Genomic DNA, 27014 nt, shown 5'->3' on the forward strand with positions numbered 1-27014 from the left:
CCAATGCCGCGCCCAGTAGGAGGCATTCTTAAACAGAAGCACTGGTGGCTCCTTTCTCCTCACCATGTTTACTAAACACCTAGCCTCATTTTTTTCTCATCTGCAAAACAGAGACAGCAATATTGAATTTACATCTTATTAAGAGGACTAAATTAGATAATGTATATAAAGCATATAGCACAGTGTAAAGTACATGTCCGTTCATTGATAGCAGCAGCAGCAGCGGTGACAGTGGTGGCAATGCTAGATTCCCTGGCATGATGGCAAAGGTTTCTAAAGGATACTCCTCACTTTCATACTAAATTGATCATCAGGAGCCAGATCATAAAGAGCTTTGTGTTTCATGAAAAGAAGATTACATCTTATTCTACAGGCAGTAGAAACTACTGAAGAATTTTATTACCAAGAGAGATGTGATCTGATTGGCAATTTAGAGAGCAGAGCAAGGGGAGAACAAAGCGCAAGGCAGGGAGAGCAGCAGGTGGCTGCTGTCAAAGGCCAGGCAAGAGATAAGGAAGAGTTAATGCCAGAGATGGTGTGATAGACAAAAGGGAGCACACAGTGGACGGTCAAACTCTGGGGCTAGTGCCTGGGTTTGGCAGGAGAGAAAAGGGGAGGAGTTTAGCTGAGCCTCCTGCCTCTGACCTGGGCACTGGTTTCTCTTGGGCATAACCCGAGCAGCTGAGGACACTGGAAGGTGCAGATCAGGGGTGGTTAGGGACACAGAAGTGAGTCACAGTAGATGGTTGGATATTCAGATCTGGATTAAGGCATCTGAATATCTGAATATTCAGATTCAGACCAAGGAGAGAGCTCAGGGCTGCCGCAGCATGCGGGGGGTCATTAAAGCTTGGAGGTGGATGAGATCCATCAGGGAAAGGATGTAGAGTGAGAAGAGGGCTGAGGACCGGACTTTGGAAGCACCAATTTTTTCTTTAACTTTTATTTTAGGTTCAGGGGTATGTGTGCAGGTTTGTTATATAGGTAAATTGCATGTCACGGGGGTTTGGTGAACAGATTATTTTGTCACTCAGGTAATAAGCATAGTATCCAGTAGGTAGTTTTTCAGTTCTTTCCCTCCTCCCATCCTCCACCTTCAAGTAGGCCCCAGGACCTACTGTTCCTTTCTTTGTATCCCTGTGTTCTCAATTTTCAGCTCCCACTTATAAGTGAGGATGTGCTGTATCTGGATTTCTGTTCCTGCATTCGTTCACTTAGGATAGTGTCCTCCAGCTCTATCCATGCTGCTGCAAGGAACAGGATCTCGTTCTTTTTTATGGCTGTATAGTATTCCATGGTGTGTATGTACCACATTTCCTTTATCTAGTCTTCCATTGATAGAACTTTAGGCTGATTCTATGTCTTTGCTGTGGAAACATTTCAATATTTAAAGATGGCAAAAGAAAAGGCTGAAGGAGACTGAGAAGAAACACCCAGAAAGATAAGAGAGTTTCAAGGTGGAAGTTTTCTGCCATGGCAAAGACTGCAGAGAGAGAAACGAGGTGAGGAAGGACTGAAAGGTGCCTGTCGGATTTGGCAACTAGGTCACTGATGACCTTGACAGCAGCAAGCGCCAAGGAGCAGAGTCGAGCTGGCTGGATTAAGGAAAGAGTTGGACTTTCAAGGAGAGAAACTAGAACTTAATGTCCCCAGGAATGTGGGTATCTCATTTCCTTGCCATGCATTCTGGTTAATGGAAGGTCTTCTTTATAAAGCTAGAATCTCTCTCTCTCTCTCTCTCCAGCATCTTCCCTCAGCTCTAGTTCACTCTCCAGGTCCAAAACAACCGGTCTACACACTTCCCCAGAGAATGGTCCATATATGTCTCCCAACTTGGTCATCTCATCCAGCACTGCTCATATGCTCCAGGCACCCCAGATTTGCCTTGCAGTTGGCCACAGGATGGATCCTGTTTTATTAAAACTGGGCTTGTTCTTTGGCAGCATTAGAGCCTGTGTTTCAATTGGTCTTTATTTCTCACCTTTTTAGGTTGGTGGCCTCCCAACCATGTTTGTAACCTCAACTGAGAATAAGAAAGACACTTCACAATATGATCAGTATAACCATGGGTGTATAGCTGAAGGAAAAGTCTATGACATAATACGTCCCCTTACTATGGTAGATGCACTGTAGTATTTTCAACTCCATCTCAATCTATCCTATTCCGTTTCATGTGTTTACATGCTTGTTGTGACTCATTATATCAATTTCACAACCACAAAACTGATTGAATGACCCACAGTACGAGAGGCTCAAAGGAAATGATACTCAGTGTTTTTTTGAATCCATCCCCATTTCCCTGCATCATTGAGGCCAACAGCCCATCCCTCTAACTCCCTTTTTTATGACTCTAAGAGGACAGAGAATTGCTTCAGTCACTAGATGTTAGGCAGTCTTGGGGGTATTCCAAAATGGCTCACCAGAGCTATCATGGTGGAATTTGGAAATCAGTGGAGGAGAGAATGGCTGCATAGTCTCCTGTTCCTGTAATTACTCATGAGGCACCCAAGAGCCTAAGGCATTTTTATGCCCTGAGGATGCCCTTAGGCAGCCCTAATACCACCTCTCATGTGACACACTGAACATTTCCCAGAGCTGAGTAGTATGGCCCACTTATTCATACAGGCCACAGCTTGCCCCTCAACACTCACCCCCAGCCAGACAACTGTCATTATCCCCTCTTCAGACCTCTCTAAGGGGAGAACCATCCTTGAGAACCATTGAACCATTGTTCCCTGTAGATCTTTCAGCAAAGAAAATTCGGGCCTTTTTTTTTTTTAAATACTCTCATTTACTCTCATTTCTGCTTCCACCTAGGAAGAGCCAGGATTTCTGAATTTACCTTGAATACAGACAGGAGGATGTTGCCTAAGGAATAGCAGAGATCTTGTCTCATCTTCTGAGAGGTGCCTGCTGCTGCTATATACACTTGAGTGCTCCCAGAAGTCTCCTGAAAGACTTACATCGCAAATCTGCAATGAGCCAAGCCCTTGGCTGGGCCTCCACTTCAGCCTAGCGAACAAAACTCCATCCCTGCCCTTTAGCCACTCACACCAAGTTTAAAAATGGGTGAAGAACGGTGGGTCTCCCTCACTCCAGAAGAATTTGACCAGCTGCAGAAATATTCAGAATGTGAGTAAATGCATGGACAGACCTGGGACAGGATTTCTTCTTGGCTGGAGACATCATTTCTGGAAAGCCCAGTAATATTATCGTTGCAAAGCCACAAAGAACGATGTCAGGCCTGATGGCTTATATTTTCTTATAAACACAGAATTAGTGTATTTAACATAAAAATACAATTATCTTTAGGCTCAGTAAATACTACGTGCTCACCATAGAAATCTGGAATATACATAGAAAAAAATAGAGTAAGTTAAAAATCACTGACAACACTACAAACGTCTTAGGGCACTTCCCTGCTGTGCATATTGCCTTGCACCGTTGAGCTCACACTGTATACACCCTTCGTTAAGCCTGCATTTCCCACCTAATGTACCGTATGTATTTTCTCACATCATTAAAGCCTCTTTAGAGCATAATTTTGAAGGGCTGCATGCTGCATGGCTACGTTACTCAATTGTTTACTGTAATATATTCCTGCATTTGGAACCAAGGCCTTCTTGCAGTAAGATGCTGAATGCTGATGTGTGTTTCTTTCTTGACTTTGTTCTGGGAAGGGAAGGCCTTTCCAGGAAGGAAGAAAAAGAAGAAGCACAAAGGGGAGGCCTACCCTTGAGGAATCAGAATCTTTTTAGGGAATCAGATATGTGCTCGTGACACAGAGAACAGCTTTAAGGCTGCAGGCAAACAGCTCTGGTAGAGCTGGCTAAACTAAGCACGGAAACGAGAAGGGAATCAAAAAACAAGGGAAACTGGTATGGGAGTTGTATTATACTTTGCTACTTGGTTCAGTCCAGCATGGGTTTATTGTTTCAAAGCCTTATAGTTTCAAAGTTCTGGGAGCTAGAAGTCCACAATCAAGGAGTCAGTGGCGCTGGTTCCTTCTGAGAGTTGTGGAGAAGGGATCCATCCCAGGGCTGTGTTTTTGGCTTGTGAATGGCCGTATTCTCCCTGAATGCCCTCACATGACATTCCCCCTGTGTGCATATCTCTGTGTCCAAAGATCCCCCTTTCCTAGGCACACAACCTTATTGGCCTGGACCCCCCTATTCAGTCATGACTTTATCTTAACTAATTACATCTGCAACCACCCAAATAAGGTTACATCCTGAGTTATTGAGGGATAAAACTTTAACACATAAATATGAGGTTTGGGGCACAGTTGAACCGATAATAGAGGATTTAGCTGGATAAACTCCATGGAGGAAAGAGGTTTAAAATGTGAGCAGTAGATGGAAGGGGAACGATGGAAGCAAGAGGAATGTTTAGGAATGTTGATTTTGAGATGGCAATAACACACCCACTATGCATTCCTGTGGTGTGCAGGGATGGTTAAGGAGAGCTTCTGGGCTGGATGGTGAGAAGGCACAGAGAATAAGGAGAGCATAAGGAGGCATGGGAATAGCAGGAGGCCTTGGGCCTTCCATGTCAAAGTGTGGGCAAAATTTAGAGCCAGGAATCTGGAGACTGTATGCAGGGTGGCTTGGATCAGGCAGTTTCCAGGCCAGGGAATTGGGCAGGATCCTTTGGAGGAAACCTAGTCTGAGCCAAAGAGCTAGGCTAAGATGGTGAGAGTGACCATGAACAAACACTAATTCGTGGAAAACTGTGGTGGAAATACCATCAACACATATAGAACAAAAGAAAGTCATCAAACATACCTGGCAGACTGAATCTGTAGAAAATGACATCAGGATGCAGGGCTGATGGGGAATGTTTGGGAACGTTGATTTTGAGATGGTGATAACACATCCACTATGCCTTCCTATGTGCCAGACTCCAGGGATCCAGCAATAAATGAGACACAGTTCCTGCCCTCAAAGAGATCACTGCCTCACAGAGGAAGACAAACAGGACTCAAGCAAGGGTGTTGCTCAGAAGTGGGCAGCATGGGAGGAGAAGGCCCAGAAGTGGGCAGCATGGAAGGAGAAGGCCCAGCTCAGCCTAGTGGGAGGCTCCCTGATGCACGCATTGTTTCCAGACTCCAGGAACTGTGGGGGAGGGAGGGAGAAGGGCGTTCTGGGCAGAGGACGTGGCTTGGGCAGGGCAGGGCAGGCAGGAGGACATCATAGGAGCTTCCAAGAACTGCAAGCAGCTCCCAGGCTGGGATCCCAGAGCATGTGTTGGTGGTGGTATCAGTAGTGCTAGGGGAAGAACTAGAAAGGAAAGTAGGACCCCATTCTGGGGAATCCTGCTTTCTAAGCAATATGTCCTGCAGGCCCCAGGAGGGTGTGTGATGGGATTTGAGTGGAAATGAGGGGTCAGTCCATAGTTGTGACTTGGGAATTACATGTGGAGAAGGCAAGGAGAGAAAGAAAATGAATGAAGGCACTCATACAGCAGGAACATCAGGAAAGAAAAGAAGAGGCTAGAGAACGAGGCTTACAGTATGTCTCTCTCAGGGGTCAGCAGAAGACACAGAGAGAAGAACCAGAAAGGCAAGTAGGTGGAAAAGAGTGCAGCATGGAGGGCGCGAAGGTGAGAAGGGGCTCCAGATGCAGCAAAGCCACTGAGCAGGCAGAGGGATGAAAAGGAACCAGAGTATTCAGTAGGAGAGGGCTCTTTTGGGGTTGGGCCTTTTCTTTAAACATTTACCTTTGTCCTTCTCTGACACTTGCTCGTGTTGTCCATGTCGGGGGACTGGATGAGGCACTCTGCTACTGTTGTTCAAACAGGAGAGGAAAAAAAGATACAATTCTTACAAAATGATTAATCCTCAGAGAAAAGCCTGAAAAAGTCATTCCCACCAATTTTAGACACATTCTGGTGTTCAGTCGGATTGCATTGCCATAGCAACCACTCTTCCATAACCACATAAACAGGAGCTTTACAATAACAAAATAATGAAGCGTACAGCCTGAGAATTGAGAACTTTCTCCAGTGGGGTTACCAGGTAGGAGAGGCTCTTGGTATTTTCCATTTATATAGTGTAAGGTTGGCACCTTCTCTGGTGACCTTCTATAGGGTGGGGGTGGGGCATCTTAAAACTGCTCTTGGAAGCATGTATATTTACTTTGTATGTATACATACATACATATACAAACAGACACATAGACACACACACTTATAGCTGACTGTAAGTTTGTTGTCAGTCTACGATGTAAAGTACTTACCAAAAGAGCTAATGTGATATTAAGAAATTTATATTATAAAACAATGAAATTTAAAGCCACCCATGATTCTATTTTCCAGTGATAACCAGCACTAGCATGTTTATGTATAAATGTAAGTATAAACATAGATATTAAAATATACATGCACATATACATACATACACATATACAATATATATATGTAAAACAAACTTGAGAATATGCATGCTGTACTATTTTGTATGCTGTTTTCTTCCCCTTAACAATATGTTTCAGTTACCTATTGCAGCATCAAAACAACTTCAAAACTTGTGTGCTGAAACAATCACCATTTTGGTTTCCCATGATTCTGTGGGTCAGGAACCTGGGCAGACATGGTGGGCATGACTCATCTCTGCTCCACTGTGTTTGGACCTTCAGGTGGGAGATCTCAAACAAGTGAGGACTTAGACCATCCAGTATGGCTCGTTCACTCACATGGTGGGACCTCAGTGTTCCTTCATGGAACCTCTTTCTCCAGCACTTTCTTGTCTTCCAGGGCCTCTCCATATGGCCTTTCTTTTCAGCAGGGTAACCTGGAAATCTAACATGGCAACTCAGGGCTCCAAACAGCACAAAAGAAACTGCTGTTGGATCTTTTTAGCACCTGGGATCAGAGATCCTAGAACGGAACTCCCTCCACATTCCATTGGTCAGTGCAGTCACAGGCCTGGCTCACATTCAGTGAAGTAGAGGAATAGACTCCACATCTCAGGGAGGAGGGACTCACATAGGGACGGAAAGAATTCATGGTAGCCATCTTTGGAAACTGGCTAGCACACAAGATCAATCATGAGTCATTCCCACATCATTCTGTACTCTTCAGAAGCATAGCTTTTAGCGGTTGCAGAGATTTTTTTTTTTTTTTTTTACTACATTTGTACTATTTCATCTAACCAAACCGGTCATTGTAATCTTAGGCTGTATTCATAGACTCATAGTGCCTAGTAAGGCAAACTGATATCCACATTCTAGCCTACCCTGATAGACCATCAGACCTCCCTAGAGGACTGAATTTATTTATGATCGCTACGGTTTACAATGGACATGGACAACCTGGAACTTGTTTGAGAGTTGGTGAGAGGCCTCACAGCCACATTATGGAGAAATGAAGATACTGTGCATATTTGTTGGAGAAGGGAAGGGAAAGGTGAAGGAGAGCTCGTTGTATCAAAATAGCTCAGTTCTGTTGTGGGAAGAGGTGTGAAGTTAATTTTGAATGACTTCAAGAGGTAGCCCTAGGACTAATGGGAGGAAGTTATAGGAAGTCTTTAAAGTGTGGAATACATTAATTCCTAGTGGTCAAACCTGCCCAAACTGGAATCGAATTGAGTTAAAAGTGATTGGGTTTCCTTTCCCTGGAACTGTCTGGACAGAGAGTTAGTTGAGACACTATAGGGGAGATAAGAGCTTTAGTCATCTGGTTGATTAAACGACCTTCATTAGCTCTTCCAATACTTGGTTTTTATATTTAAATAGATTTCTACCACAGAGGATGTGTGCATGTGGGGATACCCCCTACTGACCCTCTTCCTAACAAGAATTGCTGGTGGCCAGTAGGGGGTGGGCATTTTTTTTTTCAATTTTTTGTTAATTACTTAAAAGTTCCATGATGCATCAAGGACAGAAACTATTCATTTATTCAGAAAGAGAAAAAAGGAAAAACAACTGATGAAGCATCCATTAAATTTTTAATTCTCTAAGAAATTAAACAGAGTCTCACTCTGTCACCAAGCCTAGAGTGCAGTCGCGTGATCTTAGCTCACCGCAACCTCTGCCTTCCAGGTTCAAGCGTTTCTCCTGCCCCAGACTCCCAAGTAGCTGGGATTATAGGCACCCAACACTACGCCAAGCTAATTTTTGTATTTTTAGTAGAGACGAGGTTTCACCATGTTGGCCAGGCTGGTCTCGAACTCCTGACCTCAGGTGATCCACCCGCCTCGACTTCCCAAAGTGCTGGGACTTCAGGCATGAGCCACCGCACTTGGCCAGAATTTTTAAAGTTGGGAAAAATCTTAACCATCATCAATGCCAAGCATTGCACATTTTAAAAATGAGACTACTAAGTCCAGAAGAGCTCAGTGACTTGCCCAAGGTCATACAGAAGATCTATGGTAAAATAAAAATTAGAACCAAAAATCTCTCAATTCTAGTACGAATTTGTTTGCTTCAATTCAGCAACAACAAATTAAATGAAAAGTACCCACTGGAGCTCAATCTTCAAACATACATTAGTGTGTGTATGTGTATGTGTATGTGTGCATGTGTGTGTGCATGCAGATATGTATGTGTCAATTAAATTACATTAAAGCAAAATGTTAAGATGTAATTAAAGAGAATCAATCCATAAATTATGCTATTAGGAAATATATTTCATGCGAATCAGATTATGGCAAAGTTTCTGACTTTAGGATGTAGGTACAGTTCAAAATACAAAACTGTTAGAGTCAGAGAACATATTTAGGGCTGATTTGTAGAACAATAGAAAGCTCTAAGTAAATGTCACTAAAACCTCGCTATTTATGCTGGCCAGTAGAGTGAGGCTTGATCAGATGCTCATGAAGTCCTGGGCCCATGAAAAGTCATATCTCATTGCTTCTATCTTGGAAGGATATAGCCATAACTATTTCTCACCGACATGTGTTTCCACATGACAGACCTTTTTTTCCTTTAACGATGAGGAGGACTCTGCCCACCAGGAGTCACAGAATCTATGGACAGGGAGGAATTTCTATGGAACAATAGCTCTCAATGCTTAATGTACACACGAATCTCCTGGAGAGCTGTTGAAATGCAGATTGTGAATCAGTAGGTCTGGGGTACTGCTGAGATTCTGCTTTTCTAGCAAGCTTCCAGGCGATGCTGATGCTCCTGGTCCAGGGACCACACTTTCAGTTGCAAGATGGCCCAAGTTGTCTGATCCACTCCTCCACCTTCACTTGAAATATGACCGATGAGGCCAAATTATTTAGAGAAAAGATGATAAAATGTTCTAGCAATACAAATTTTACTTATACACAAATAAGCCATACCAGTCATTCAGATCATTTATGATGACAAAAAAGTTGTCTTAAAAATCATTTTCTTGTTATTGACCCCAATTCTGTCTGCCTCCACATAAAGTCTTTTCTTATTATGTCATATGTAACATCTGTGGCAGAGCCATCACTTCCACAGGTCAGTGGTCCTCAGCCTTGGCTCACGTTCAAATTACATGGAAGGCTTTGAATACTTCCAGTGTTCTGCCCACACCTTCCAGATCATTTAATCACAGTTTGTAGACATGGGGCCTGGGCATCAGTATTTTTTAAAGCCCCCCAGGTAATTTCAATAAGCAGCCAAGGTTGAGAACCACTAGTCTACCTTTTCTTTCTATGCCCCTGGGAATATAAGACACGTGGGACAAGTATGACTAGCTCAATCCCTTTGCTAGCCTTCATTTATTCAATAGATCTTTCCTGAATATCTATTTTTTTGCCAGGCAATGGGTTGCATGTTGGGGATGAACAGTGAACAAGAAACAAAGTTTAAGTGGGAGAACATGTGTGTAGCAAGTATATCAGTGCTTATGAAGCTGGGCTTCTCCCCTGTGCTTCCCATGTGCTGCTCTGAGGCCTGCCTCCAGCTGGCTGAAGAGGGGGGCCTTTTGATCCAGTGCTCCTGGCCCTGGCCCTTCTGTTTTGACATTTTTCAGGACCCTTACAAAACTCTGCTCTTGTTGTTGTGCATCTCACTGTATAACTTCCTAGAGTAATTAGAAAATGTATTCATACATCCCAGCCTTCACTGGAAGAAGGAAAATCTAGATTTTATTTTTTTGCTCATGTGCCAACTTTCCCTTCCACTCGTCTCAGTGACTCCCCCTGCCCACCACTTATGGTCTTTCTACTCCATGGAATATGTTCCTTTGTCCTCGGCATGGTGGTCTTTTCTGGGTTGCAATGGGCAAGCCTCAGCAGTCAGCTCCAGATCCACAGGTACATTGCTTAGAGCATATCAAGTGAGGTCCATGAACCTGCAAAATGGGTGTCACTTAGGATCTTATTCAGAATGTAGAATCTCAGGCTCTGGTCCAGTCCTACAGAATCTGCATTTTCACCAGATCCCAATGTGACTCATACGCACATTACAGTTTGAGAAGCTCATGGAGAACTTTGAGGAATGGAGAGTTATCATGTACCTTAGAATTCCACTCTCATATATGGATTTTCAGATTCACTTTTGAAAATGTTGATATATAGTTTTTTCAAAGTTTAACAGTTTAATGATCTAATGCTCAAATACTCTGTGTTCTTAACTAGACAACAGACTATAAACTTTGGGGTCTAGTCCTGGCAGCACAACTAATATTCTTCTGTAAACACTGAAGTCTCTGATTTGTCTGCTTGTTGAGATGGAACGCATCCCTGTCCCACACCAACAAGGCAACAAAGGTGTCTGTGTGTGGGGCCAAATTTTTCCCTTTAAAAGTCTTTGAATTTGTTCAAACACTAGGAACAGTGCTTGGTTTAGGTCCCAGAGTTCTTGGCACACAAAGTATACAAGACAATTTTGGACTGAAAACTTCTTAGGGCACTGGTAAACTTGATCAAAGAGAAAAACCTTCTGAACACCCGATTTAGTATAGAACTGCATTTGGATAGTCCTGACAGTCTGGGTTAATGCAAAACATACTTCTACCTTGCCAAGCAGCTGAACAAGTTGACCTGTTGGGTAGAGTTCTTTGGTGTTGTCCACTTAAACAATAGATAATGTCTGCCAAGCACAGCAATATTAAATTTAGCAGTTATAAGCTTTTTATTCCCTTGGCAATAAGTGTTCAAGTTCAGGGGCTTTTTAAGACAGTCCTCATTTACAACAATAAAATCATGTCCTAGAATGGCAGTCCTCAACCTTGACTGTACATCTGAATTCCAGGAAGCTTTTAAATTTTACTGTGTCCTGGGTTCCTCAAGAGATGCTGACTTAATTCACCTGGGATAAGACTTGGGTTACAGTGTGTATAGAGCTCTCCAGGTGATTTCAACATGCAGGCAGCCTTGAGAGCCACTTTCATAGAGGAAGAGTCCTGGCTTCTAACTTGCCAGTGTTCAAGTATCCAGTGAATCTCATAACCATGGCCCATTATTTAGAAATATTTAAAAAGTGTAACTTACAAGCTGAGTCTCCTTGAAAGAATCACTTAAATTCCATAAGCCTCAATTTCTTCTCTACAATAAGGGTAATTATTACATTAGAAGGTAGTTGTGGGGATTTAAATAAAATATGTAAGGTGACTAGGACAGCATCTAGCATGTCACAAGCACTCCACAAAATGGTAATTGTTACAAAGAGCTGTAGAAATGGCCCTATTTTGTACAGTCAGAAATGGAACATGGTGTCCTCTGAATCTAGTGCTGGCATTATGGTAAAGGCTTGGACAAAAGAATTTTCTGCGAAGTTATGCTATTGAACCCACAGATGACACCTAAAATAAGACCAAGGAATGCTATTTCCTCATTGTTCTTTTCTATCTTAAGATGAAACAGAATAAAGCAGCTGTCACTAAAGTAGATTAGTCATGCATAATACCTACTTACTCCTCATGGAAAAAGAAACCCAACATAGAAATCTATTAAGAAGAAAACTGTTATAAAGTGTATGAGGACATCCAAGGAGAAAGTAATGTGTCCCAAATTTGAGAATTAGGTTGATTCCCTTTTTTAAAGAGTATTGATGCTATAAGCCTACGAAAGCCCACAAAGCAAATTGAAGTAAATGTGTGACGAGTAATCCACCTCATGGAAAGCTACTTAGAAATCTCTTGGCTTGTTGTTGTGCTTTTTTTTATTTATTTAATTTCAAGCTATTAATCAGATATCTTAAAATAAATGTCTTTTCTATTTTTTTCTTTTTAAAACCTCTGTTTATTTTATGTGAACATATGATGAATTTATGTGTGTGTATATATATCACATATTTAAATATAAAGCAGGATTTTGAAAATAGAGCAGCAGCACTTTAGAATCAAAGGAATTCTGCTACAATGAATGGTGTAATATCCAAAATGAGATGAGAACATCAAAATATCATACATTCAATTGAAATTACTCCATTGGTTCTCAATCAAAATGCTAACTCTACACTCTTCTTCCAGAAGTCACAACAGGGGTACCCATGTTCTCAAATTTTTATTTTTTTAATTTAGACATTTTAGCTGAGTTAAAAACCTCCCATTAAAATAAATTCTAATATGTAGGATTTGTTTTCCTAAATAATTAAGCTGCTTGTGGAATAACTTGAATATATGTGTAATGTTAACTGAGCTCTGGTCTCATTCTAACTTCTCTTTTATCCTGTTTCCAGAGTGGTCTTTAGAAAACAGAGAGCTGGTTATATGATTTCACCACTCAAAAAAATCTTTAACCATTTCAAATCAATGTTCTTAACTCTACATTCAAGACGCCCCACAAATCCAGCCACAAACGACTCTCTGGGTCTAACTTGTCCTAAACGTTCTGTGGTGCCCATCTCTGCACTATTGCTCCCTTGGGCTCTTCCAAGAATACCCTTTCCGCTTCATATCTGCCTTTATAAACCTTATCCAATTCTTACTCCTCAGCTCAAGTGATAAAGCCTTTATAGGGCAGCCTCAGTTCCCACCCCATCCCACTTTCATCTTAATTTTCCTTCTTCCCCACTTGGTGTTTCACAGAACTTCATATCATTGTGTCACCCTTAATTACACCTTTCCTTATGTTAGCAAATGTTTAGGAAGCTATAGTGAATAATGCTCAAGGGAAAAGACCATATACTTTGAGCCAGACTAGACCTGAGTTACAACTCTGGCTCTTGAGCAAGTTGAATTAATTTTTCTGAATTTCAACTTCTTCATCTGTAAACTGAAGAAAATACTTGCATGGATTAGTAGAGGAGAGTTTATGAGACTATGCAGGTGAAGGTTTCCAATGAGGGACAGCTATTAGTACCACAGTTATTTAGATCATCTTTCCCACTAGTCCATTAACAGTATCTTGCCGCATCTTACCCTCCATAGTGTTTTCTGAATTGAATGGAAGCAGCCCAAATTGACAGCATCTGCTGCCTGGCTCTTACTGAGCTATTAGATTTTCAACATCTGTTTTGAATTTCAGAAAGAAATTTCCATTTTTAGGCAACAGAAGCATTTTCCTGTTGTATTTCAATACGTCTCAATCCTGAAATGATTAGAACTTCTGCTTGATTGAATCCAAGTCAGCAAAGCCATGGAGAACAGCCCAGCCTATGAATATGTCTACTTTACCTAGGCTTAAGAGACCTTAACCCTCTGTACACAGAGCCTGGGCAACAAAAAAACACTGTGTGAGCTTTTAATAACATCATCCTTTGGCTCAGATGTTTAAATAGCAACAATAACGGAGCTTGGAAAGCTCTTAATTACCCACAATATTGGGAGAGAGGGAGAGCCCAGGTCACAGAAACCCTGGTTTGCTTTGATGTCTAGAGTGCTGATAGCTACACAAGATGAATTCATAATATGTTTTTAATAACAATTATTGAGTCTCTTTTCTGGGTTCCCAATTCCTTTATAAAATTCCAAAAAGAAGCAGCCAGTCTTGTCTCCAGTTGCTTCTGAATGATTTCCTATGGAAAGCAGCATTTTCCAAACCACCATGCTTCATGGATTCTCTGAGTCTTTCTTTATCCCCTTTCAATGTAAACGCAACATAGAGGGAACATTAAGGGGAAATCATGGCGCGGGGTGGAGGTCTCAACTTTCGGAGGAAGATCTTCTGGCTGTCAGAAATATGTGAGAAATACCATGGGAACATAAAACCAACCATGCTAATTATGAGACATAATTGAGGTTATGTTTTATGTGTCAGAATGAGTAGCTCAGTTTTATCCATCAAGATAAAAAATAAAAATCAGGTGAAAAAAAAGGGGGGGGGACAGAGTTGTCAAGATTCCAGAAGTAGAAGAAACTATCTTGCTGCAGGGTACAGCAGCTTTTCAGCACCAAGGACAGAGCCTCGTGGGGTTTAATGCCCACCCATCCTACATACTTAATGAATTTTTAATGTTTCGAAATTTTCACTCAGATGTTTATATACTCATCTACATATTGTTTTTTTGAGCCCTAGTTACACGTCAGACAGTATGATAGACAAAGAGTCACCAGCCACTTAACAGCTCTCAAGGTAAAGCTGAAGCAGGAGATGAGTAAGATAGGCAAGTTAATAAAAATTATAACACTATATGACAAGCACTATTACATAGTTGCATACAAGTCATGTGGAAACCAATGAAGGGAATGCTTAACTCTGACTGGTGTAAAGGAAGACTTTACAAAGGTGTTGACATTTGAGCTGGATATTGAAGAATGGGTGAAATTTGAAAGACAAAGAAGAAACACCATGAAAGAGTGCACAATATGGTCAGGGATGTCTGGAAATGTAACTTGGTGTGTCTGAAACATAAAGTAAATAGGGAAATGAAGAATGGGTAGATAAAATCACCAAAGGCTTGTATTCCAAGTTAAGGGCTTATCTTCCAAGCTATGAATGGTAAGCTTTATCCTGGGGAAACAGAAAGCCCTTGAATGGTTTTGAGTAGGGATATGATCTGATCAGATTTGTGTTTCAGAAAGATCATTTAGATGCAAGGGGGAAATCAGACGGAAAAGAAGAAGTGAGAGGTCAAAGGGTAGAAGAGGGTGATATTTCTCCAGATTTTCTGGGACTGAGGGGCAGCTCCAACATAAACATGGTTACACAGGGAGAATTTATTTGGCTCAGCTTCCATTAGCTGTTTACCAGTGTTTCACACGTGAATTGTGTCTCTTCAGATTCCTCCAAGAAGATAAAAGATGTCTTGACTGAATTTAATGAGGATGGGAGCCTCAAACAATATGACCCACATGAGGTAAGAACAGTTTCATTTTAAGCCTTTAAAAACCCCTGTGTTTTAGCCTTTCCATAATGTGTTTCCCTCTTGGAGACTCCACTTGCCTTGAAGAACTTGCTCTTCAGCATGTTTCCTCCTAAGTTTCAAGTGAACCATTTGTGCTACCTGGCATCCTATGTTTCCCAAGCCCATACACTCGTCCTACTGTCCTAGAAGACTGCCACTACTTCTCTGCTCAGATCTCTCACCCCTCCTCTCCTCGTCCTCAGTTAACAACTGAGTTTTCTACTTCACTGAGAAAAGAGAAACAAACAGAACAGATCTTTCACAAGCTCCCTCACCCCGTATGCCCACCTATGTGTACCTTTTCTTCTGTAACCGGAGATGAACTCTCCATGCTCCTGTCTAAGTCCACCTCCCCAACATATGCACACAACCCCATCCTCTTTTGGCCTACTGATAGGCATTACTTCAGCAACACGTCTTCCTCAGACTCCCTTTCCCTCCCTCCACCTCCCTCCTTTTCTTTCTGTATCTCTACCTCCGTCTCCTTCATATCAACTTTCTTCTGTATATTTTATTTCTCCCATCACCATGTAAACATTCTGTTACTTCTTCTATATTAAAAAACATTTTCCTGACTCCACTTCCTCCTCTAGGTACCACCTCATTTCCCTCCTGTGTTATATAGCAAAACTGTACAAAATACTTGTCTATACTCATTGCCTCCAAATTCTGTTCTTCCTACTTTCTCGAAATGCCTTGCATCAGTCTGTAGCCTTCACTCCTCCACTCAAACCACTAGTCAAGATAGCCAAGGGCCTCCCTACAGCTAAATCCAATAGCAGTTTTGCTCAACATCACTGGACATGGTCGGTCAAGTCATCCTCCATTTTCTTCACTTGGTTTTAAGACGCTACATTCTCCTGATTTCTTCTTACCCCTCTACTTGACATTTACACTTAAAAATCAAATAGGCTTCTCAAACTTAACATGAACTAAAATGATGATGTGTCCTTAATCTTCCCCTATAAAACCTGTTTATTCAGCAGTCTTTCCTATTTCAGTAAATGACAACTCTACCCTTCAAGTTATTCAACCTGAAACTATGCAGTCACCATCAACTTTTGTCCTTCTCTCACATCCCACATCCAATTCATTGGCAAATTCTGTTAGATCTACCTTCAAAATATATCCAAAATACAGACACATCTCACCACTTGCACTGCTAGCACCCTGACCTGAGTCATCACCATACTTTGCCCAGATTATTGCAAGAGTCTCCTAACTGGTCTCCCTGCTTCTGCCCTTGATGCTTCAGTCTATTCTTCCTACACACATCTTGAGTAATCTGTCAAAATTTATGTCAGAGCTTGTCACCGCTCTATCCCACAATCTGCCATGGTTCCCCTCATCCCTACTCAGAGTAAACATGAAGATCATTACAATCTGCACCTCCCCCAGCTCTCTGACCTCATCTCTTGCTACTCTCCCCATCTTCAGCATATTAGCCTTCTTGATGCTATCAAACAAGAGCCGGTGTCACCATAACCTCAGCACCATTGCTCTTGCTGTTACTGTTTCTTGGAATGTTCCTCCTCAGCACATCACATTATCCATTACCTTACCACCTTCCAGTCTATGCTCAAGTCACCTTCTCAGTGATCATCACCTTCTTCATCTAATACTTGAAGCCCTCTTTCCCAACACTTCCTATTCCCCTGCTCTGCATTATTTTCCTCCTAAGTACTTCTCACCACCTGTCACACTATATAATTTACTTAATTAATTGTCTCTCCCACTAGCATGTTTTTATTCACTGCTGTGTCTTCAGTGCCTGAAAAAGTATCTGGCTCATAGCAGACATTCAATAAATATTTGTGGACTGAATAAATGAATACAAGACCTCCCCCTACTTTCAAATTCAGTGAATCTAACATTTCTTGGGCTTCTATGCGCTGTACTGGGCACTGTAGAAGGCATAAAAATATAGAAGCACAGTTCCTGCCCTCCAGGACTTATTTCCTACTGGCCGGGTCAGGTTTGACAGCCATGACCTTGGAATTATATGGTCTTAGGTTAGACTTCTACCTCTGCCATCAACAAGTGGTCTTCAATAATATTTCATATCTTTGAGCCTCACTCTCCTCATCTATAAACTGTACATAACAAAAAAAGCCTCAAAGTTTGTGGATGAGTGAATTAAATGAGAGGATCTTTGCAAAGTGGCTGACACTCTACAAGCACTTAAAAATTTGTACCTGTTGTTATCCCTCTTCCATCCCCTTTCCCCAGAATGTTTTTAACTCAATTCCGTTTTCCCTGCTCCTGAGTCCTTTTATAAAGACTAACCACAGAAAAGTGACTGATCTGCAGGATTAACTCAGAGAGAGACTGGCCACTTTCTTATTCACATTGTCATCCATTGAACAAAACTGATCAACACCTTCTCTGCTGGACACTGGAAATGAATCAACAGAGCCTGTGCCCTCAAGGTACACCTAAGAGGGGCTTTGGATAAAATGCGCCAGTTGCAGAGAGAATGAAGCAGGAGGAAGGTAGCCAGAACAGGGGCGAGATTGAGAATGCACCATTTCAAAGAACATTCCTGAGGAGAAACCACGCAGAAAAGATAGCAGAACCAGCAAAGAACTCACTGCTCCACATCCCCCACCCCCAGCTCATAACACAGGAACAAAGCCTGGCGGGGGCTGCTAATCAGCTTGTCCGCCCTGGGGCTGATGAGTGGGAGAGGAACAGTTTGGTCAGGGCCACTGCGGGTGTGGAGGCCACAGGAGTTTTCAGAAGCAGGGAGTCGCTTGGCTGCTATGAGCATGCAGCCGCCCTCGCCTCTGTCGGGGCTGGCCCCCACTTTTTGTACGCCAGGCACTGCTGGGTCCCAAGGGAGCTCTGCCACTCTGATTTTGTTCTCTCACACAGTGCAGCTGACTTCTAGTAGGTGTAATGTCATGGCACGGGGGTTAGGGAAACAAGAAGGGTTTAATTTCTCTAGAGTTTGATGGCTTACTGCTGCTAAAATGTCTCAATGAGAAACGAGTTAGCTGTGGGAAGGGGCAGATTGCTAGCAAAGGTAGGATGGGAATAAAACTTTGCAGAGTGGCAGAGCTGCATCTGGCCGTGATGAACACGCACTTGTCCATCAGCACCAAGTGATTCTCTGGAGAACAGAGTGGTGGCAGACAGCTAGAGAGTGGACAAAACCCAAAAGAGCAAAAGAGGCAGGTGGCTTGGTGGCACTGTGAGCCTGGACCCAGACACCTGAGCACAAAGCCCAGCTCTGCCACGTGCTTTATGATCTTCAGCAAGTTATTTATGTTGTCAAAATTTGTTTTATCCCCAAAATGACAGTAACAGTTCTTCCCCACACTGCTGTCCTAAGAATGAAAGTGCCTGATGCCTGCTAAGCTCTCCATCTAGTTCTCCTCTCTTCTTGGTCTGTGTAAGGATTAACACACTCTCTTTAAGCATGTTGCAGCAGGAGCAAATTGCCCAGCTAATTCCTGCATAAAAGCTGCTGAGGGAAAACAGAGTTCCCTTGGCCTGAACCATGAGTGTGCCTGGGATGTTATTCCAGGTCTCAGAGAATTGCCAGCAAGCCTCATAGTGGTTGGTCATCTGGTTTGGGCATGACCCCTAGCCACTCCCTAGTTAGTCTCCCATGATGCATTTACTAAGCAACTACTCGGTTCCTGGGCTGTGCTTTTAAAGAACTTTTGTATAACCCAGATATCACCTTGAGAGTGTGGCACATTTTTGCATGTCTTTGCCTGCTGAACATGAAATACTGGAAGGGAGTGTGAGGGAGCACTATGCCAGTTCTGTACCCTGTGACAGATATAGAAGCAGGAGCACTGGACTAGGAGTCAGGAGGTCTGGCCTCTGGTTTCACTCTGCTGCTAACTTGCTGGGGCTTATCACTCAATTTCCTGAGCCTCGGGGGCATCAGAAGACCAAGTCCTCTCTGAGACTCTTCTGGTTTGCAAGTTCTGTGCTTCCAGGTTTATTCTGTGCATCCTGTTCTCTAGGATAGGGACATGCATGGCTGGATAAGTTCCGTCAGTATTATTTTCTAAGTTCTCGTAACAGTTTGTCAGTTCTTTTCCTATGGCACTTGCCACTGATGACCATGCATTGCAATTGTTTCGTTGCAATTACCTTTTATATAACACTGACTCTTTGAAGATATGGACCAATACCTAATTCATTGGTGCCCAGCACGGTTTCTTGTACTTAAGAGGCTCAGGATATATCTATATATCTATATCTATAAAAAGGGTTTATTTTCCCCCCTTTTCCAATCTGTTTCTTCTTCAGCAAATTGTGAGTGGAGATATATATATATCCATTCAATCTATATATAGATTGAATGGATCCCATAATAGTTGATGACATCCAGGGGCCAGGCACCAGGCTATTCCTGAGGTGCACTGATTAGGGTTCATCATCCATTCAAATACCTAAGAAGAACCCTGTGGTAGGTGGTGTGGGGAATTCAAACATGAAAGACGACATTCTCACTACCTTCCAGGAGCTCTGGATCAAGTAGAGAACCAAGGTGTGTCACAAACCACTATATATCAACGCACAGCAGCAGATATGAGTGTCACAAGACAGGAACCAAGGTGCCAAGTATGGAAATTCAGGGACAAAAGATCACAAGGCTTTCTGGAAAAGGTGGAATCTGGATTGGGCCTTAAAGCATGACTGGAACTTTAACATGTAGAGATGGAAGCAGTTCATGCAGGGCAGAGTGCATGGAGGGTTGGTCGGGAAAGAACACAGAGGTCAGCATGGACAGAGTGCATACATGCACAAGGGGAATAATAGCAGAAAATGCCAGAATTGTCGTCTCAGAGCTTGAAGTAACTACAAATCTAGGTTGGAGAGGATTATCGGAGGCTATGAATTCCAAAGGTCTAGGAGAGTACACAGGATGACCCACTGGACTGTAGAACACTGCATATTAGACTTTCTATTTACATTCATCTAATTTCCACTTGCCAATTTAGTTTTGCAAATATTTTATAATGTATAGTGCAAGAACACAGAGGTACATCAGCTGATCTCAATTTAGTTCCATGGGCAATTAGAAACCATGGAAAGTTTGTTTTTTGGTGGTGGTGGTGGTTTTTGTTTTGTTTTGTTTTTTTGTTTTTTTTTTTGAGACGGAGTCTCTATCTGTCACCCAGGCTGGAGTGCAGTGGTGCCATCTCAGCTCACTGCAACCTCCGCCTCCCAGATTCAAGCCATTCTCCTGCCTCAGCCTCCCGAGTAGCTGGGACTACAGGCACCCGCCACCATGCCCAGCTAATTTTTTTGTAATTTTAGTAGAGACGGGGTTTCACCATGTTAGCCAGGATGGTCTCGATCTCCTGACCTCGTGATCCACCTGCCTCAGCCTCCCAAAGGGCTGGAATTACAGGCATGAGCCACTGCGCCCTCCCCATGGAAAGTTTTTGAGTAGAGAAGCAATCTTATCAGAGTTGGGCTTTAGGAAGATCAACAGGGCAAGGATAGGTAAGATAGGTGGGAGGACCACCAGATGGACATGGGGATAAGGAAGCTTTGGAGAGGTATTGCAATGGTCCAGGTGAATTATATGGAACAAAAGTCAGAATCCAGGAATTTTGGTGATGGCAGCAGGGACAATGGACATAGAAAAGGTCTGGATGTGACAGACATTACAGAAGAACAGTGGACAGAAGGAAGAGACAAGAACTAGTCTCAGGCAACTGACAGTTCAAAGATCAGCCAGTAATGTTGGGAGCATAATAGTGTCATTGGCATTAACAGAAATTGTGGAGTCAGAAAGATCAGCTGGTTTTCAGGGAGCAAGCTAATTGAAGTTTAGAACTTGAAATCTTCTAGTTCAGCACTCACAATTTGCTGAAGAAGAAACAGATTGGAAAAGGAGGGGAAATGCGCTTGGTCTGAGACCAGTCATGAGGTTTGCTGAATCTCATGCTGATCTTGTTTCATGATCTTTTGGCTTTAGTTCTTTACAGCATTATGTTAGACTGTTTAAACTTTCTTTTTATTAGATCATTTAGTACAGTCTGCTTTCCAGAAATATATTATTCTGATAGTTTTCATTTGATGTTAGCTGAAAGAGATTAATAGTTCACTATGGAACTGAAAACTACCTTTTAAAATAGTACTTGTCAATTAAAGTGATACAAAAAGACAAAGCAAAAAGAGCTTTAGAAACAAATTAATGAAGAACAGTGCCATATTATTCAGTCAATCAAAGTAAAGAATGAAGAGAACCAAAACAGAACAACTGCATAGAAAATAGAGAGCTTCAAAAAGAAGACAGGATGAAATGCTGCAGAGAGGCCAAAGATGAGACAGTCTAAAAAGAGATGATTATATCTGTGACCTTCAACAAAGCAGTTTCAGAGGTAATGGGCTAGGATCCAATCCGAATGGGATTAGGGAGGTGAGGAGGCTAATCTGGTCTGTTTGGAGAAATTTGAAAGGAAAGGGGAGAAGGATGGGCTAGTAGCTCTGGTAGACAGCACTTTCTTTGGAATAGGGGACATTTAACATATTTGCAGGTAGATGAAAAGAAAATCCTGGAGGTGCAATCAGAGCCAGCGAGGATGGAATCAAGGATCATAGTGGGTGGGTTACAGTTGGAGAAGAGGGGCTGGGCATGGTGGCTCATGCCAGTAATCCCAGCACTTTGGGAAGCCAAGGCAGGCAGATCACTTGAGATCAGTAGTTCAAGACCAGCCTGGCCAACATAGTGAAACCTCATCTCTACTAAAAACACAAAAGTAGCTGGGCATGGTGGCACGTGCCTGTAATCCCAGCTACTTGGGAGGCTGAGGCATGAGAATTGCTTGAGGAGGTAGAGGTTGCAGTGAACTGAGGTGACGCCACTACACTCTAGCCTGGGTGACAGAGCGAGACTGTCTCAGAAAAAAAAAAAAAGAAAGAAAGAAAAGAGAGGAGGAAGAAAATATTTTGTTATTGTGTATTAGGAGAAAGGAGAAGGATGTGGGAGGAAGGGACATTCTGGGGCGATGAAGCTACAGAGACAGCGAGGGACAGAAAGAGTGTGAAATAAAGAGACACAGAGACTTGGGGACAGAAAAGGAACAGAAAGATGGATAGCTGTCACAAGAAATGTGAGTCTACCATTTGCTTCGAGTTCCCCTGATCTGGTAAGAGCCTCTTACCAGATTCAGACTTCCTTCACTCTGCAAAGGAGACGGATAGAACAGTCAAGCCTGGTGCTAAACAGAAATTTATTTGTCAGCCCCCCAGTGGGTTGGGGAGGCCATTACTTGCTTTTAAGGTCAAGATTTTGAACCCAGACTTGTTTATACACATGTAAGCCAGTCTCTGGTTCTGGGAAGTCCCCCAGATCTCCCAGAACAGATGAGGGGTTAAATGCTACCAACATTTTGATAGGCACACCAAGTAGACTCCTGCAAAGGGATTTTATTCTCATGGCTGCTATTATTCACAAAAGCTTGCACAGCAGATCTCGGAGTAGTGCTTCCTCAAATGATTTCCAGGAGCATCTGCCGATTTGATGAAGAATCTGATGCCATCAAAGCACAAGCCAGTGATGACTCACTGCAAACTGTTGTTGTTGTTGAGTGTTTGCTGAGTGCAGCAGCCCTTTCTGGCAAAGCTGCTCCCAGCCTGGGACCAGAAGCCAGGCGGTACCGGGAGAGACACAGCAGGAAGAGGGTCTAGTTTTTGGCATCTCTCTTGGTTCTACCTTCTGTCCTTGGCTTCCTGCTCTTCTCCTGGTGCCTAAAACCTTCACAAGGACATGTTTTGAGAAGCAGCTGAGCCAGAAACACACACCCCCTTGTTATTTGAGGGTTTTTCCAGGGAAGATCAGGACTATGAAAGTAATGAAGGATGGAGCCTGTTCTTTTCTCTTCCAGGTCTTTCCTACTTTCTGAGACCTGAATACTCAGGCATCACATCCGTCGTGGCACAAGAGGAAACCAAGATACCACAGAAGAACCATTTCTTTCCATCATATTTTCAACTACATCCTTCTTCATCTTAACTAGGATTCCAGAGCACAGGCCTTGTCCCCGCTCATTGGAGCCACATCCCTCACACGTGCCTGGACTAAGGCAGAGCCCTGCACTTTGGCCTCCACTCCCAAGGCTCACTCTCCAACATCTCCCTTTTAATCTAAATTCACGTAATATCATTTCTTATTACAGGAGCCTGCCCTGGTTCTGTGCCCCACCAACCCCCAATATGCAACCGCAGCATTTTCTCTTTCTTATATCCATCCCCCACACCCTGTGCCTCTCATTCTCTATCACTTCCCTGGCCTTTTCATTCCTGTCCCCATCAGCTCCTCCATGTCCTGCTGCCTTCCTTTCCATTTGTCTCACCTGCCAGCTTTTCTATTCCTTTTCCTTCTCTCTTCCTCTCTGTCCCTTTGCTTCTCTCCACTGATTTTGCCCTTTTGCTCCTTCTCAGCCAATTAGCTATAATGTCTTCAAGCTGTTCATGAGGGCATACCTGGAGGTGGACCTTCCCCAGCCACTGAGCACTCACCTCTTCCTGGCCTTCAGCCAGAAGCCCAGACAGGAGACCTCTGACCACCCGACGGAGGGGGCCAGCAACAGCGAGGCCAATAGCCCAGGTACACAGAGTTTTCCCCAAGATGGGCAGAACTTGTGCAGCTCTCACCCCCTGCCACAGCCACAGACTGCATTCCTAGAGGGTTCCCTGAACATGGTAACTACCCCGTGGGTGCGAATATGAACCAAGAGACAGGGACGCCCTTCCTCAGAGCGCTTCACAGGAAGCCCTGATGAACCTCTCAGCAAGAGGAATAAAAAGGAGGCATAATTCCTGCCACTACAGATCAAAGAGCAGGGTGGGGAAAGAGGAGACACAAAATAATGTATGGCGGGGGAAGAGAGCCTTCAGCAAAGGCTGACAGTCCACGGATGGAGCACATTCAGCTTCTGTGTCCAGGCTGGGACTAGCCTGGAAGTGTTAGAGGAGAGGGAAGCCATGATCCCTGTCTTCCTGGAGCTTGGGCTATAATGGGGGAGACACAGTCAATCCCAATAAGTGAGTGAGAACCCAGCTGATAGTAACCCAGAGACAGACACAACCCAGGTGAACCAGGTTCCATGGGGAGGTCCCGTACCTGCCCTTCCAAGAAGCTGGAAGGCCTGGTCTGGTCTTTAAATCTTCTTTTTGTTCCTCAGATACTAATATACAGAATGCAGATAATGCCACCAAAGCAGACGAGGCCTGTGCCCCTGATACTGGTAAGTCTTTGGAATATAAAATTTGTGGGAAAAGTGTGGAATATCTCATCCTTGGGGAGAAGTGGGGAAACCTAACCAATAGTGCTGTCCTTATATAATTGTGCAATCTTATGCAGATCTGGTCCTCCTGTGGCCTTCAGAACCTCCATCTCTGGGGCTCCTGTCATTTGAATGTTCTGGGATTCCGAGGCTGGGTAAAGGTTTTTGCTTTACTTGCCCTAGAACAGAGCAATTCGGGACTTGGAACAGCTTGCTAGACGTTTATCTCTGATATGTCTGCCTGCCCAGAAAGTGGAGAGCCTTCTCAGGAGAAAGTGAGTGTGTGTGTGTGTGTGTGTGTGTGTGTGTGTGTGTGAGAGAGAGAGAGAGAGAGAGAGAGAGAAGTGGCTGTGGCTCTAAGGCTGAGGTGCAGATTACCAGTGGGTAGCTGGAGAGGAACAGAGCAAGAGGGTAAAAATGTGCCCTGGTTGACTTCCAACAATATATATACACTATTTTGAGTAAGTTGAAGAGTTGCTAATAAGTTAGCAAGGGAAGCCAGCTCAAATGGTCTTGAAGATGTATTTGCCAGGCATCTGCTCATTACACATTTCATTTAAGCTTCACAATCACACCACTTTACACATAAGGAACTGAGGCCTTAAGAAATTATATACCACTGGTGTGACCTGTGGAGCCGGGGATTCAATCCAGAATCATCCAACCTCAAAACTCCTGCAGTCTTTCCTATACCAAGAGAGGAGACAATGGTCCTGGTGGTGTGGTTGGTTCCTGTGGAATGAGCAAGGCTGCACTCTCAGCGGGGCTGCTGTAGTGGTGCCTGCTGCCCATAGGCCCACTGTGGGGCTGTCAGAGATGTGGAATCTTCCCTGACACATTTATCAATGGGAAGCCATTCCTCTCTGCTGTTGGCAGGCCAGGCCCAAGGCCAGAAGCTCCTGTGAAAATGAGAAGTAAAGGTTACCATACTTAATTTCTGTTCTCGTATTCAATATAAATGTCCTGAGTACTATCAACTCAAGTTGGATCAGGCAACAGAGCATGTTGCTTAAGGAGCCAGGCTGCCTGGGTTTGATTCTCAGAGCCAACACTACTTAGTTCTGTAACCGTGGGCATGTTTGAACAATGTCTCTGTGCCTCAGTGTCTCCAAGTGAGATAACAAATGTTGTTATGAAGGTTAAGTGAGTTAGATATGTTAATGCTTAGAATAGTGCCTGGCATACAGTAAATGTTTGATAAATATTAGCATTTATTATTCAGGCCACCTTCCAGAAGTATTCTTTATTCCTTTTTTTTTTTTTTTTTTAGATAAGGTCTTGCTCTGTCCCCTAGGCTGGAGTGCAGTGCTACAGTCTCAGCTTACTGCAGCCTTGACCTCCCAGGTTCAAGCTATTCTCATGCATCAGCCTCCTGAGTAGCCGGGATTACAAGAGTGCGCCACCACGCCTGGCTAATTTTTGTACTTTTTTAGTAGAGACAGGGTTTCGCCATCTTGGCCAGGCTGGCCTCCAACTCCTGACCTCAAGTGATCCACCCACCTCGGCCTCCCAAAGTGCTGGGATTACAGGCATGAGCCACCACACCCAGCACAGAAGTATATTCTATTCTTAATTCAGTATGGTCTGCCATTATCTCCTTCAACCTGCACCCTCAGTCTCCAAGTGTGTCAACTGGGCATCCTCTTCTCATGAAAGGTCTCTCATGGGCTCTCTTTCTCCCAGGTTGCTCCTGAAGCTTTCAATACAAAGACCCAGAGAGTCAGACCTTTTTTTTTTTTTTCCTACTGTGCATTATCGTTTTATTGAAAAGCTTTATAGATATCCAAAGGTGAATTCCACCTCTTGGGATGTGCCCAGGGGAAAAAGAATGCAGTTTTATTATTATTAATATTTTGAGATGGAGTCTCGCTCTGCCACCAGGATGGAGTGCAGTGGTGCGATCTTGGCTCACTGCAACCTCCGCCTCCCAGGTTCAAGTGATTCTCCAGCCTCAGCCTCTCAAGTAGCTGGGACTACAGGCCCGTGCCACCACACCCGGCTAATTGTTGGTATTTTTAGTAGAGACAGGGTTTCACCATGTTGGCCAGGATGGTCTCAATCTCCTGACTGGTCTCAGTCTCGTGATCTGCCCGCCTCAGCCTCCCAAAGTGCTGGGATTACAGGCATAAGCCACCCCACCTGGCCTATATTTTAAATATATATAAAACAAGATAGACTAGAGATACTACAGCTAAGAGAAGGGGAACTAATTGCAACAGGGACCTGGAATGAGAGAGTTTCTTCAATGTAGTTCTAATCTTTTTTCCTGTCACAGCAAAAAGAGAAACTGGAAGGATTATCGAGTTTTCAGTGTTTAACTAACGGCCTGGTGGGATAAACAGTTCATGATAGATGGAAAGCAGAGCATGGTTGGGGAAAAACAGTTACCACTGGATCATAAGCTCAGCAAACTCCAGGCTGCGCACAGAGCACCAGAAAGTAAGGACTAGGAGCAGCTGTGCCTTCCCGATGGTTTCAGGGACAGCAGCAGCAGGGCAGGACTCCACAAAAGTGCTGGCTCATCCACACCCTGCCCAGCACGCCT

General features: G+C 43.4%; 1 protein-coding gene across 4 annotated transcripts in view; it reads left to right on the top strand.

Moving 5' to 3' along the window:
• The window catches only part of DGKG (diacylglycerol kinase, gamma 90kDa), a 214129-nt gene that overhangs the window by 38856 nt on the left and 148259 nt on the right, over positions 1–27014 (top strand). For all 4 annotated transcript variants that reach the window (XM_011953366.1, XM_011953367.1, XM_011953368.1 and 1 more), the window contains exons 2-5: positions 2818–3132; positions 15082–15158; positions 23625–23790; positions 24368–24430. In XM_011953366.1, the coding sequence (XP_011808756.1) occupies positions 3066–3132; positions 15082–15158; positions 23625–23790; positions 24368–24430 (373 nt within the window). In that variant the 5' untranslated portion in view covers positions 2818–3065. The remainder of the gene's footprint in view (positions 1–2817; positions 3133–15081; positions 15159–23624; positions 23791–24367; positions 24431–27014) is intronic.

The sequence above is a fragment of the Colobus angolensis genome, unplaced genomic scaffold, assembly GCF_000951035.1.
Source record: "Colobus angolensis palliatus isolate OR3802 unplaced genomic scaffold, Cang.pa_1.0 Scaffold36, whole genome shotgun sequence".
Taxonomy (NCBI): Eukaryota; Metazoa; Chordata; class Mammalia; order Primates; family Cercopithecidae; genus Colobus; species Colobus angolensis.